Below are 11984 nucleotides of genomic sequence, written 5' to 3'. Positions count from 1 at the left end.
AGCAATGTCAAAAGACGGACTGGGAAGAGGGGCAAGCAGGATGGGACAGTGCTCAGCCTGATGGGTGCCAATGATGTGTGAGTGTGGTGGGGCTCCTTGTGTGTTTTGAGTGGGATTCATTTAAAAGGAAACAAATGTGTGAAGAGGGGAAGGAGAATGCTGAAGGAAGGACTGAAGCAGAGGGAAAGGTTAAGGGAAGGGCATGAGAGGTGGAGGAGAGCAGTGAATTTGAGGTGGAAAGGCTGAGAGAAGGAAGAAGTTGGAGGGAAGGCCAGTCAGCACAGGGCAAGGGAAGTCCTGCCGGAGCACTGCCCCACCAGGCTGGCATGGCTTCGTGCCCCAGCCAAAGCTCTGCTAAATCCCTTTGTGCTTCTTGCCTGATTTTACTTGGTGGTGATGCAACCCAGTTAGTGACATCACATAAATACACCTACAAGTGGTGTTGCAGAGTCTAGATTGTGACCGGCAGATTAGTCAGCGGTGTCACAATCCGGTGTTTATATCATTGTCTCCTGAATGTGGAAGCGATTGCTATGGTGATAACCAAGTTTTCATCAGTGGATCAGGCTCTTAAGAAAAGGCATCCCTTTTGTAGAGACAAACAGCTTTGAGTTATTTGGAATAAAATCATGGTAAACTCCAGTTAAGTAGAAACATCAAGTGTGGCACATCACTAAGGTTTTAGCAGTTGGGATGCAATATAAACATGTGACTGAACTCCAGCACGTTCTGCATCTGGGTCACCTATGGCTACAGGGCAGTGTGATATTTTATTGTTAATGAAAAGTGTGCCCCTGTGCCAAAAAGCAGCCATTGCGTCTGCACACCCCAGAATTCTATGAACAGAAGCAGGAAGCATGAGGAGTGAATGGCACCCGAGAAAGTCAGCAGTCCTTCCCAGTACTTGCCATTTTGAACTGGTTTTGTAATTTGTATCGGAAACAAAGCAAGTTATACTTGTTTGGAAAAATGTAACTTTCCAACCTCTTAATCAGATGACAGTATTTTTTTCATATGCGAGATCAGATAAGAAATTTCTTCTATGTAATCTTGAATTAGATTTTAAAGATGGGTTCAAAATATAGAACACTTTTTATTGCATGTCATAAAGAACAATTTACATCAGTTCATTTCACTTTGTAGAGCAAGATCCTACTTCAGTATTGGTATTTATCTTTTGCTATCCTAATGGCAGTGTTTGCAGATCCAAACAAAGCATTTTGTTTTTAGAACCTAACTGTAATCCAGTCAGAGGATATTAAGCAACTTCCAGGATTAGACCCTTAGTTAAAGTTTGTCTTCAGTTTCATATTTCCTTTGATTGGCTGGTTGAATTGTTCTTCTATAATTTTGCATTGGAGTATATCCTGTACAAATAGGGAAGAGATTTTGACCTAGAAGGAGAGACCTCTTATTAGTGAGCATACTTTTAAATTACAGTAGCTATCTGAAGCATCTTGACATATGATAGATAGCGCTGTTGCTATATGGGTTTGATTCAACTTGTTACTTAGACAAGCAACCTCCCACCCCTATTTCTCAAGGAGAAACTCAAGATCTTTCTGATTTAACTTCATGCATGCCAGTTTGGATAAATCTGCTGTTTGTGATGCTGCTGTTGGTGTTACAGTGGAGCATTTTGATGCAGTTTCAGCACTGACCACATTGCAAGTGTCCCTTGCTCCCCAAACCCGGGTTCATCTGAGCGGCAATGAATAACACATCGATCTGCTGCCCTTTAGCAGCTGGTGCAGTGCTTGTGCAAATTCACAGCATCAATTAGGTTGGAAAAGATATCTGAGATCATCGAGTGCAAGCTATGACCAAACACCATCCTGTCAGCTAGGCCAGAGCGCTGAGTGCCACATCCTGTCTTGCCTTAAAAACCGCCAGGACAAGGAGGCCACCACCTCCCGGAGCAGCCCATTTCAATGTCTAATCGCTCTTTCTGCAAAGAAATTCCTCCTAATATCCAACGTAAACCTTTCGTGGCACAGCCTAAGACTATAGTAAAGACAATTCATATGATTGTGGCGAGTTTAAATTTTCCTAAAAGTGGGTGTAGTACATGAAAAATAAATAAAGTTACATGGGAGAGGAGAGAGGGAGAAGGAAATCCATTTTTAGCGCGGGAAGGATTCCAGGGTGCTGCCGGCCTCTCCTGTCCCCTCGCTCGCTCGGGGCTCTGTCCCGCCGCCGCCCCGGCCCGCGGAGCCCTCACACCGCCGGCCCCGCCCCCGAGGCACCCGACCAATGGGGGCGCGGCGGCCCCGCCCCTCGGGCTGCGGCAGCCAATGGGAGGCGCGGCGCGGCGCGCGTCCACCTGCGGCTGCGGGAGCACCTGAGCGGGCGAGAGGAGCCGACAAAACCCGTCGGAGCGGCGGGTGCGCGGCGCTGCTCCTCCCGACCCGCCCGGCCAGTCCTGCCGCCCGCTGCCTCCGCCAGACATGACACAGGACTACGACAAGTGAGTGAGCCGGGCGGGGGAAGAAGTACCGCGTCCGGTCCGACCGGTGCTGCCGCCCCGCCGGGGGGCTGCGGCGAGAGGGGCTCGCCGCCCGGGGGCCGGGCCGGAGAAGCCGCTCTCGCGGGGTCCGCCCCCCTCGCTCCTCTCTCTCGGAGGAGCACCCGGAGGCTGCGGCGGGGCGGTGCGAACGGCGGGGGGAGCGGGGGCTGAGCCCTGAGGGGGAGCCGGCGGCGCAGCGGGGCGACCCCGGGGGCCACTCCGCCTCACGGGGCGAGCGCCGGGGCTGGGCCGGCTTTGAAACCCGACACCCGCAGCGAGGCGTGGGGCCGCCCCCCGCCCCGCCGGGCCGCGCCTTAAATGCGGGCGGCGGCGGCCGCGCCGTCGGGAGGAGCTGCCGGGCCGAGGGAGCCGGGCTGAGCCCCCGCGCCGCTGCCCGGCGGCCGCAGCGGCTCCCATGGATTTCTACGAGGCGCATCCCTCGGGCAAGGTGGACTTCGGCAGGTAAGGGCGGCTCCCGCAGAGCTCGGCTGCGGCGACCCCGGAGTAGCCGAAGCTGGGTCCTGAAAGAGTTAAACTGAGCTCGAGGTGTGTGTATTCTGTAACTTCGTGGTGTTGAATACGAGACGTCGCCTTCAAGCGGATCCTAGGCTGTGTTGAAGGACTGGGGTCTCTTGTCACCGTGGCCATCTGCTGACAGTGGCCGTGGACACCCAAGTGCCAGAAAATGGGGTAGCTCTGAAGTGATTTGCTTTCAAGAAACGTTTTTAAAATTTCTATACTTTGAATGGTTGGTGACTCAAATGCACTTCTTTCCTAGGGAATGTGTAGGATTTTAAACTCAACTTTTTGTTTCAACATGCTACTTTCTAGGAAAAGGACTCCAATGCCGCAGCTCACTAACTCATGTCTCTGACTCGGGTTTTTCATAGATGTTTTTATTTCCAGTGACACTTAGTAGATGAGCTCGTAGCGATTTGGGTAGATGCACTTTGCTTTTGTGGCCCGCAGATGCCGGTGACAGGAATGCTCGGTGCTGCCTCAGCGTTAGAGGTGTGCTCTGTGCAGAGCAGGCACAGCGTGGCTCTGAGCAGTGTCACGGGCTGAGGGACAGGACGGCTGCTCCTGGATCACAGAAGGAAGGAGGAATAGTTTCTGTGGTCTGAACACAGAACGTCGCAGGCTGGGGAAGCCTTGCAGGCAGAGTCTCTGCTTTTTGTAGTATTTCTCTGCTTCCACTGTGGTCAAGTGGAAAGTAAAATTGGGGAATTATTAGAACTGCTCTATGAAGCTCAATTTTCTGCCTCTGCTGGACTTCTACTACTGTGTGAGTAGATCAGCATGCCAGTTATCTTCTAAAACTTAGGAAAAAAAGATGTGTTTGCCTTCTCTTATCAATGTGTTCTCATTTTCCTGAAAGAAGCTGTGGTTCTCCTGAAGTAGGGAGTTCCTGCCAAATGCTGTACTTTTCTTGATAATTCTGCAGATAACTTTTTCTGTGCCTTTTTTAGGTGGGTGGTTACCTTTAGGGCAATGTTCATTGAATTTCAGTGTTTCAATGACAAATCACACAAAAATATGTAGGTCTTGCATTCGCTAGGCTTTTAGTTAGTTGAGGCTTTTGTTCTCAGTGTTTTTGGTTTTCTGATGGTTTTCCCTTCCCTGTGAGTATCGTGTTGCTGGAGGGAATCAGCGTAGTGGTCTTGTGAGTTCAGCAAGGCTGACTTAGCCCTTCTGCTTGGGGATGGATCAAGAGAACTGCACCCAGCTTACTTCGGTTGCCTTTTCCTCTGTGAGTTTTCCCATTTGCTATGGATATTTGAGGATTCCTTTATCATATTGTAAGAACAGGAGCTTGTACCATATCCCTAAAGAAAATTCTGCTTTGTCTTCTGTGGGTCGTCTCAGTTGGATGGGAAGTAGCTGTCCTCTGCGTTCGGGTGTCTGTGTCAGTGCGTACACAAATACCTATGGAGACCTGAAGAAAGGGCTTGGTGCAAGAACTTGTCTCTTTTGTCGTTTTTGTTTGCTCTTCTTTCAACTACATAATACTGATTTATAGCCACAAAGTGCTCTTACAAGTCCTGGGAACTCCCACTTGCTTTCAGTGCCTTCAGCTCAGCCAAGCTGTCCGAGGGCAGCTCGGCAGGGTGACTTGTGTAACTGATAAAGCGTCGAATGCTTAATTTGCTTTGCAATCTTTTTGGTAGAAGGTGGTGATAAATGTAGGATACTGCTAAGCTGATTATAGTGATTAGAGTATTTCACAACTTTCTATTTCACAACTTTTTGTATTTGTAGTATATTTCAGTCTCTGAATGTATCTGGGGAAATAGATGAAAAGAAGGATTCCCTGCTGGGAAAAGGATGTGAAGGTGTTGGGGTTTTGGGTTTTTTTGGTTTTTTTTTGGTTTTTTTTTTTTTTTTTTTTGTGGGGTTAGTTGTTTTTAAAGAATTACTTTTCTATTTTAACTATGGCCAGTTCACTAAAAATGTCAAGCTTGGGATTATTGAGGAAAGTAAAAAAGCCTCCCCTTCTCCCTGAGCCCATCTGCAGTAGACTAATGTTAAACTTGCACTGTAAAGAGAACTGAACTGGTTTAAAAGTCAGATTTAAAAATTAGCTTGAGCTGACTTAAAAGAGGAAGCATATGTTTTACCAATAGAACCAAAAAAATATTGTCTAGGCTTGCAGGACAACATTTGCTACACATCTTGCTTTTGTCTGTGGACAGAATGTCCAAGTCATTTTGGAGTTTGTTGGTTCCCAGCAATCTCCAAATGTTCAGAGTAAATGTGTATATATATATATATAGTGTAGTACAAAGGGAGTACTCATCTTTTTCTTTTTTTCTTGACTCATCTGAGTGTGTTTCAGACTACTGTGCTAGATTATTTCAATAGTAACCAGGCAGTAAGTTGGTTTTTTTGCCTCCCTTGTCAGAAAAAACCACTGCCCAATTGATTTGAACTCCCCTTTACCAATTTCCTATGTCATCTGTAACTTATCAGTAGCTTCTGGGTGGTGTTTTTAGATCTGTTCTGAGAGCGAAGACACTTGAAAGCACTGGAGAAAAGAGATGTTTTGTTAATGCACATTCTCCACATGGGAACTGGATCAGGCTGTAGCTTGGCAGTTTTACATGGGATGTGCTGGAGGCTTTGTAGGTGGTTGGCCAGAAAGCATGTAGGTCTTCCTGGGTTGGATTCAGAGCATGAGCAGGTCAGTTGTGCTCTTACATGGCTTTGTCTTTTTGTAGAGGCTGGTGTAATCCATCTGAGTTTGGTCAAATTAATCCTGATTTATATTGAGCGTGAGTGAGATCAGAATTAAGTTTCTGGGCTTTTTGTGTTGACTAATCCTTGCAGTACACTGAATCAGCATATGAACCTCACGAAACTGGGGCAGCTAATTTTGAAGAACTTTTGGAATGTTTCTCATGTGTTCTAACAGGTGGCTTTTTTTATTTCTTCTTTTTTATGATTCAAGTAAAAGACCCGTGTTGGTTCTTCAGAATGACTCTCTCTACTCTCAGAGACGTCCTTACACCAATGAAGATGAGGCCTGGAAAACTTTTCTTGAAAATCCCCTCACAGCAGCTACCAAAGCTATGATGAGCATCAATGGGGATGAAGACAGTGCAGCTGCCCTCGGACTGCTCTATGATTACTACAAGGTAGATTGGCCTGGGTTGGCTCTGGTAGCCAGCAGAGCTCGTGTTCCACCTGTGGAAAAGGTGTCATTTGCTAGAGGATTTTACAGAAGCTGTGAACAGATCACAAGGACTTTAAGCAGTGTTGGTTTTAAATTGAAAGCACTCTATATCTCTCTTTCTGAAAATTTGTTTTCTTTTTAGCTCTGTAAAATAAGATCTCCTAGATCTTGATGTAAAAGTCAGGTAGCACTTTGCTAGTTTTCCACTTGAGTAGCACTTTTTCTGTTGACCCAGGTTCTGCAAGGGGCAATGTGTTATAGAAATAGTCATAAAGAGTGACGCTTTAGGACCATATCCCTGTCTGAATATAAATATACATGGAGAAAGAAACTCCTTTTGCTCACATGATCCCTGTTCTGCTGGATCTTTGACTTTTGCTGGGGCTTTGTTGTGTTACTTTAGGCTCAGCTGATACTAAGATACAATTACAGGTTTTTGGTGGTATGTGGGGCTAAAGTGTGCACCTGAAAGAGTTGCTGCCTGCATCCCTCTAACCCTCAGTGATCATCAGCTGCTGTAATCTGTTAATCCTTTGATAGCAGTGATTGTCTTCCCCAGTGTTCGTGGTCTCGGGGACCTGTGCCTTCCTAGGTGCTTGGAGCTGAACTGAGCAGTCAGAGAACATTCTGGTCTGCATGGGGTGCATTTTGCTGAGCTTTGTTTCCCGAATACAGCAAATATAAGCTAGGGTAGTTATCTCCAGCAGGTCAGTGGAGAGCAGCAGGCGTTTCCAGGCAGGGAGGGGTCCTGCTTGTGTTGAGACGCCTGTGTTACGGTGGCCTGGCTCACCGGGTGGAGGTGCCTGTTTTTTCTTTGCTGAGCATGCAGGAAGGCCAGGAGGCTGACTTGGCTTTCCTGCCTGGCCCTTTGGCTTCTGTCTTTTAACAGTAGTGAGTGCAGTTGCCAGCCTCAGTTATGTACTTCAAGCAGTAGGAGTGATTGCCTGGTGCAGACAAAATCCTTGCCTGCTCTTTTAAGGGTTGAATAAGTCTTACGTACTGAAATATTCTTGTAATGCTTAATATGGAGATTAACACTCCACACATACATTACAAAATGCCACAGACTCACTGATGTGGATGTTATTCAGCGAGTTTTGTGAGAAAACTGCCTTTCTGCTTTGTGCTTGTGCTTACTGTGCTTTTGGAAGAAAAACCAAAAACCAAACAACAACATGCTTTCACCAGAACAATTTTAATCCACAAGATCAATTTTGATTTCTAAACCTGTAGATTACAAAAAGAATGTTGATGTTGATCCTTCATGCTTGACAAAGCAGAAGGGATTTGCTGTACATTAATGCCTAATTCAGGGTTTCCTCTTATGTTTGGGTATCAGTGGGTGTACAGAAAAAATTGGTGGAAGAGCAGGTATGCTGCACACTTAGGTAAAGCAGACTGGTTGGAGGTTGAAAGATTTATTGGGGGCTGTTATGGAGTAATGTTATAGAGGGATGACGTTGAGGCATTTCTAACACGCCCCCTCTGCATATTAAAGGCAGCTGATGAGATCACCTTCCTATAAAAAAAAACAAAACAGTAAAACCAAAAAACTTTTGTTTCCTTCCATTTAACTACTGAGCTTGCTCAACTGTGGTTAATAAGGCCTTATAGGAAACAAATTTTGGATAAAAATTCTTTTGGGAGTGTTGGCCAAATGCAGCTTGGAAAACTCTTCTTTTTTGGTGACTAGTTAGTGTTGGCCTCCCAGCAGCCTCCATCTAGAGGTTCTCCAGATTTTGCTGGTTACTGTGGAAAATCAAACAGTTGTGGTGTTTCTGGGATTCCAGGTTATGTGTAAGAATGAGGACATAATTTTCAGTGGGGGCTGTGTAGGAAGAATGCTGTCTGTGCCGGTGTGCCCTCAGCCTTCGCCTTCGTGCTGAAGTGCTTCCCCACCCCGGACCCAGGCTGGCAAATGGAGGCAGGATCTGAGCAGGCTTTGGTGAAGGAGAGTGGTGGGAGTTCACTCCTCCTTACATGCACCAGAAGATGTTTGCTTTGCTCGTTCAGGAGGCGTGATGGGGGTGACAAAAGTCCCAGGCCTTACGTGTGGGTTGGCGGGAGAGCTTGTGTGGACTTGCAGTGTGGCAGAGGGGACATGAGCACCACAGGCTTGTGCCAGCAGCTGCAAGAGCTGTTTGGGTTGCTGGAGTGCTGGTTATGTGCTCCGTGCAAGGATCTGAGCCAGCACAGCTCCAAGAGTTCACTTTCTCCTGTGTGCCTTGGCCTTGCAGTGCAGCCAGGAAAATGGCACGTGTGGGCAAGGTGACTTGTTTGATTGATGTTGTGTTTTCAGGGCAAATCCTGCCCGTGGCATAAAATACAAGAAGCAATACTGAACTGTCTTAAATCCAGAATGCTGGTTACATTTTGTTTATAAAACATTTGATATAGTTTGGACCAGTGTGTTTTGTGTGGCCATACACAAATGTCAGCTGTAGTGTCTCAATGTGTTTGTTGGACATGGTGTTCCCCAAATTCCCTGATCACTGAGGAGAAAGGAGAGCCTCAAGTGGTCTTAGAGTGGTCTGGAATGGCCTAAAGATCGCATGTCCTTGGGGAAGTGACTGCGGAACAGCATCCTTTCACAAGGTTTGTGCTCAGCCAGCAAGCTGAACTCTGCCAGCCTGCAGAGGAGAGAACCTGCACTGCCAGCAAACCTTGGGAAATCTCTTGGTCCTGCTCACCCCAGTACTGGTGCTCCAGCCGTGGATGGATTGTTTTCTGCACTGGTGTTGTCACCACCTGGTGCTGGCAAGAGCTCAGGGCTGACTCAGGTGACTGAATTGGCTACATAGGGATCCATGGGGCATCTCCTGGGGTTGGCCTGGCAGCCCAAAGCCATGTGAACATGGGTTAAGCTGTAATGCAAATAACAACTGGCATCCAAAGCAAGGCTTCCTTAATTTGACCAAATTTTAAGGAGCGCTTTTTTTTGTATGGGAGGAAGAATTGAATTATAATATGTCTTAAATTTCTCAGGTTCCAAGGGAGAGGAGATCTTCAACAGCTAAACCTGAGGTAGAACATCCTGAACAAGACCACAGCAAAAGGTATTAATTTTTATTATTGTTTCTCTGTTTCCTCCCTTCTTTCCTCGGCCATCAAAGCTGCTGAAGGAAAGTAACTTACTACACTGTGCTGATGTGCTGGAAGAGAGAAACTGTCAGCTTTTCCTCTGTACCTCAGATTCCTGTTGTGCCTCAGGAACAGGATGGGGACTGAGCCATGGTGTGGAGAGCTGAGGCTCAAACTGCTGTTCAGTGCCATCTCTCTGCTTTTGGTGTGCTGATGTCATATAGTCAGCCTAGCAGAAGCTGCTCTCTAACATTAGGCACCCTGGTAGCTCAGGCACCCCCAGGCTGCAGTCACTGGTGACACTTTCCATTTTTCATGCAGTTACTTCAGTTGCTCTCTGCTGATTTTTGTTCTCAGGTACCAGCAGCATTGCTGTGTCATGCATAGGCGAGTTGGGAAGCTCTTCAAACTGCTTGTGATTTGGTTTTGTATTGTCTTGGGACTTCCTTTGTATCCTCTGGAATTTCTATCTTGCTTCCCCTACCTGTCTTCCCTCTCTTGTGCTTCCCAAGCAGATTATACTGATTAGGTGAATATAACCAATGGCAGGTTCACTCAAGCCAGGCTTCCACTCCTTCCATCCTCTTCCTCTGGACAGACTAGAATGCTTTAAGGACCTGAGGTGAGGTTTTGTGGTCGGGCAGAGCTGATTGAGTGACTTGTTGTGAAGAAGAGCAGGCTGGGTTCCCAGCCATGTGTTCCCACTGCTCCTCTTGAACCAGACTGGGTCTCACACTGGTCTATCACCAAACAGGGAAAGAAACGGTGGCTGGTTTTCTGCCAGCCAGGCAAGCAGAACTGGCTTACCAAGGAGGCAGGGGAATGTCTGAATTGGTGTAAAGGAGAGGGCAGGACCACTTGGTGGGGAGGGAGAAAGAGAGGACAAGCTGACTTAGTGGTTACTAGCTGAGGTCAGCTCAGCCACAGGTCTCAGTGTTGTCCTGGCAGAAGTGGGTGTGGTGGAGTGGAGAGTGGCAAGTTATGCAAATTCCTCCCAGGAGTCTTGGTGTGGATTTCTTGGGGGGTTGTGAATGAAACGAGGGCTGTAGTTTCCCTGTTAGTGCTTCCCAGGTGGTGCACAGTCCTGGGGCAGAGGAGCAGCAGCCTTGCTGTCAGTCCTTCTCCCTCTGCCAAAGAGCAGCTTCGTGGAGCCTGTGTGTGCCAGTGTGTGGTGGGAAGTGCTTAGTTTTGGACTGCTGTTTTCCAGGTAGTGAGGATCTGGGCTGTGAACCCTCACCCTCTGCTCCAGGGTAATTACTCTCCAAGGTGGGAGGATTACCAGTGTGAGAGGAGTTATGGGGTTTTTTTTAATGAGTTTCTCAGCTTTTCAGGTTAGGATTGAGCTGTTCTGCGTAAGCAGGAGGTTGTGTCAGTGGTCCTTGTCCAAAAGGTTGAAAAGCTTTTCTAGCTCTTGCTTAATGAGAATATAAGCTGTATAATTTATGCCTGATTTCTTTTTGCCGTTTTAAGGAACAGCATCCCAAACGTGACAGAACAGTCGCTCATTTCTGCTGGAGAAAACAGGGTCCAGGTTCTGAAAAATGTGCCTTTCAATATCGTACTTCCACACACCCCCCAGATGGGCATGGACAAGCGAGGCCACCTCACAACCCCTGACACGACGGTCACGGTTTCGATTGCCACGATGCCCACACATTCCATCAAAACGGAGACGCAGCCCCACGGCTTTGCCGTGGGCATCCCGCCCAGCGTGTACCACCCCGAGCCGCCCGAGCGCGTGGTGGTCTTCGACAGGAACCTCAATCCCGACCAGTTCAATTCCAGCACCCAGCCTCAGAACTCCCAGAGGAGAACGCCAGACTCCACCTTCTCGGAGACTTTCAAGGAGGGTGTGCAAGAGGTACCAGGAGAGGCAGCTGCTCTGTGTGTGTGTGTCTTGATTTGGATGGAGAGATCCAGTTCTGTCTTTAACTGTTCTTGTTACGTGAGCCAGAAATCTGTCCAGTGGCTTAGAAATAGAAGACTTTCCCAGAAAGGTGCATAATTAAAACTTAGTAAATAAAACCTTCACAACATGAAATCATTATCCAAAGCAAATGCCTAATCTGAGTAGTGACAGAGGCTTTGGCTTGCAGAGTGTGGAAATAGTTATCTCTATCCATAGAGCCAGGTTTTGCAAGAGTTCAGCACTCTGTGGTGCCTTTGCAGGTACCAAAGTGAAGTGACTGTATGTAAGCTTCCTTACTGCCAGTTTCTAGGTGTGGTGTGTGTCCATAGAAAATAGTTGGATTATGTAGGGCCCTTTAGTGAGAAAATCTGTGGTTTTTGTTTTATGATACCAACTGAAAATAGCAGTGTAACCATGTTTTGATTTTTAAGCCAAACCTCAAGGAGCTGTGTAGCTATGCCCTTTGAGATTTGGGAAAGCATTAAAATTTTGCCTTAAGCTGACTTGGAATGCTTACAAGATTTTGTGCTTAGCTGACACCCAAAAGTTTTGGATTAAAACACTATTCAAGTGTCCTGTTTGTTGAAACCAAAAATCAGTTGTTATCTGGTGAACAATTTGCCTGACAGAAGTTCCGTGGTAAGGAGTATCTATTTAATATTGACTTTTCTTTTTGCTGCAGTGTTAACTGTTGTTTTGTCTACTCCAGGTTTTCTTTCCTACTGAACTGAATCTCCGAATGGCCAACATGAATTCAGAAGATTATGTTTTTGACAGCATTTCTGGGTAATGATTTAAGGCTCCCATTTGCCTGT

The 11984-nt window shown here is 46.9% G+C and overlaps 1 protein-coding gene across 1 annotated transcript in view; it reads left to right on the top strand.

The window, feature by feature from the left end:
- The first annotated feature begins 2447 nt into the window (after nt 1-2447).
- The window catches only part of GRHL1 (grainyhead like transcription factor 1), a 37681-nt gene continuing 28144 nt past the window's right edge, over nt 2448-11984 (top strand). The window contains exons 1-5 of the mRNA XM_041421209.1: nt 2448-2467; nt 5955-6141; nt 9165-9235; nt 10731-11121; nt 11879-11955. Coding sequence (XP_041277143.1) covers nt 2448-2467; nt 5955-6141; nt 9165-9235; nt 10731-11121; nt 11879-11955 — 746 coding nt within the window. The remainder of the gene's footprint in view (nt 2468-5954; nt 6142-9164; nt 9236-10730; nt 11122-11878; nt 11956-11984) is intronic.

This window comes from Onychostruthus taczanowskii, unplaced genomic scaffold, assembly GCF_017590055.1.
Source record: "Onychostruthus taczanowskii isolate IOZ18803 unplaced genomic scaffold, ASM1759005v1 scaffold11, whole genome shotgun sequence".
Lineage (NCBI taxonomy): Eukaryota > Metazoa > Chordata > Aves > Passeriformes > Passeridae > Onychostruthus > Onychostruthus taczanowskii.
Note: the sequence above shows the minus strand (reverse complement) of the source record. Positions and strands in the feature narration are given on the sequence as shown.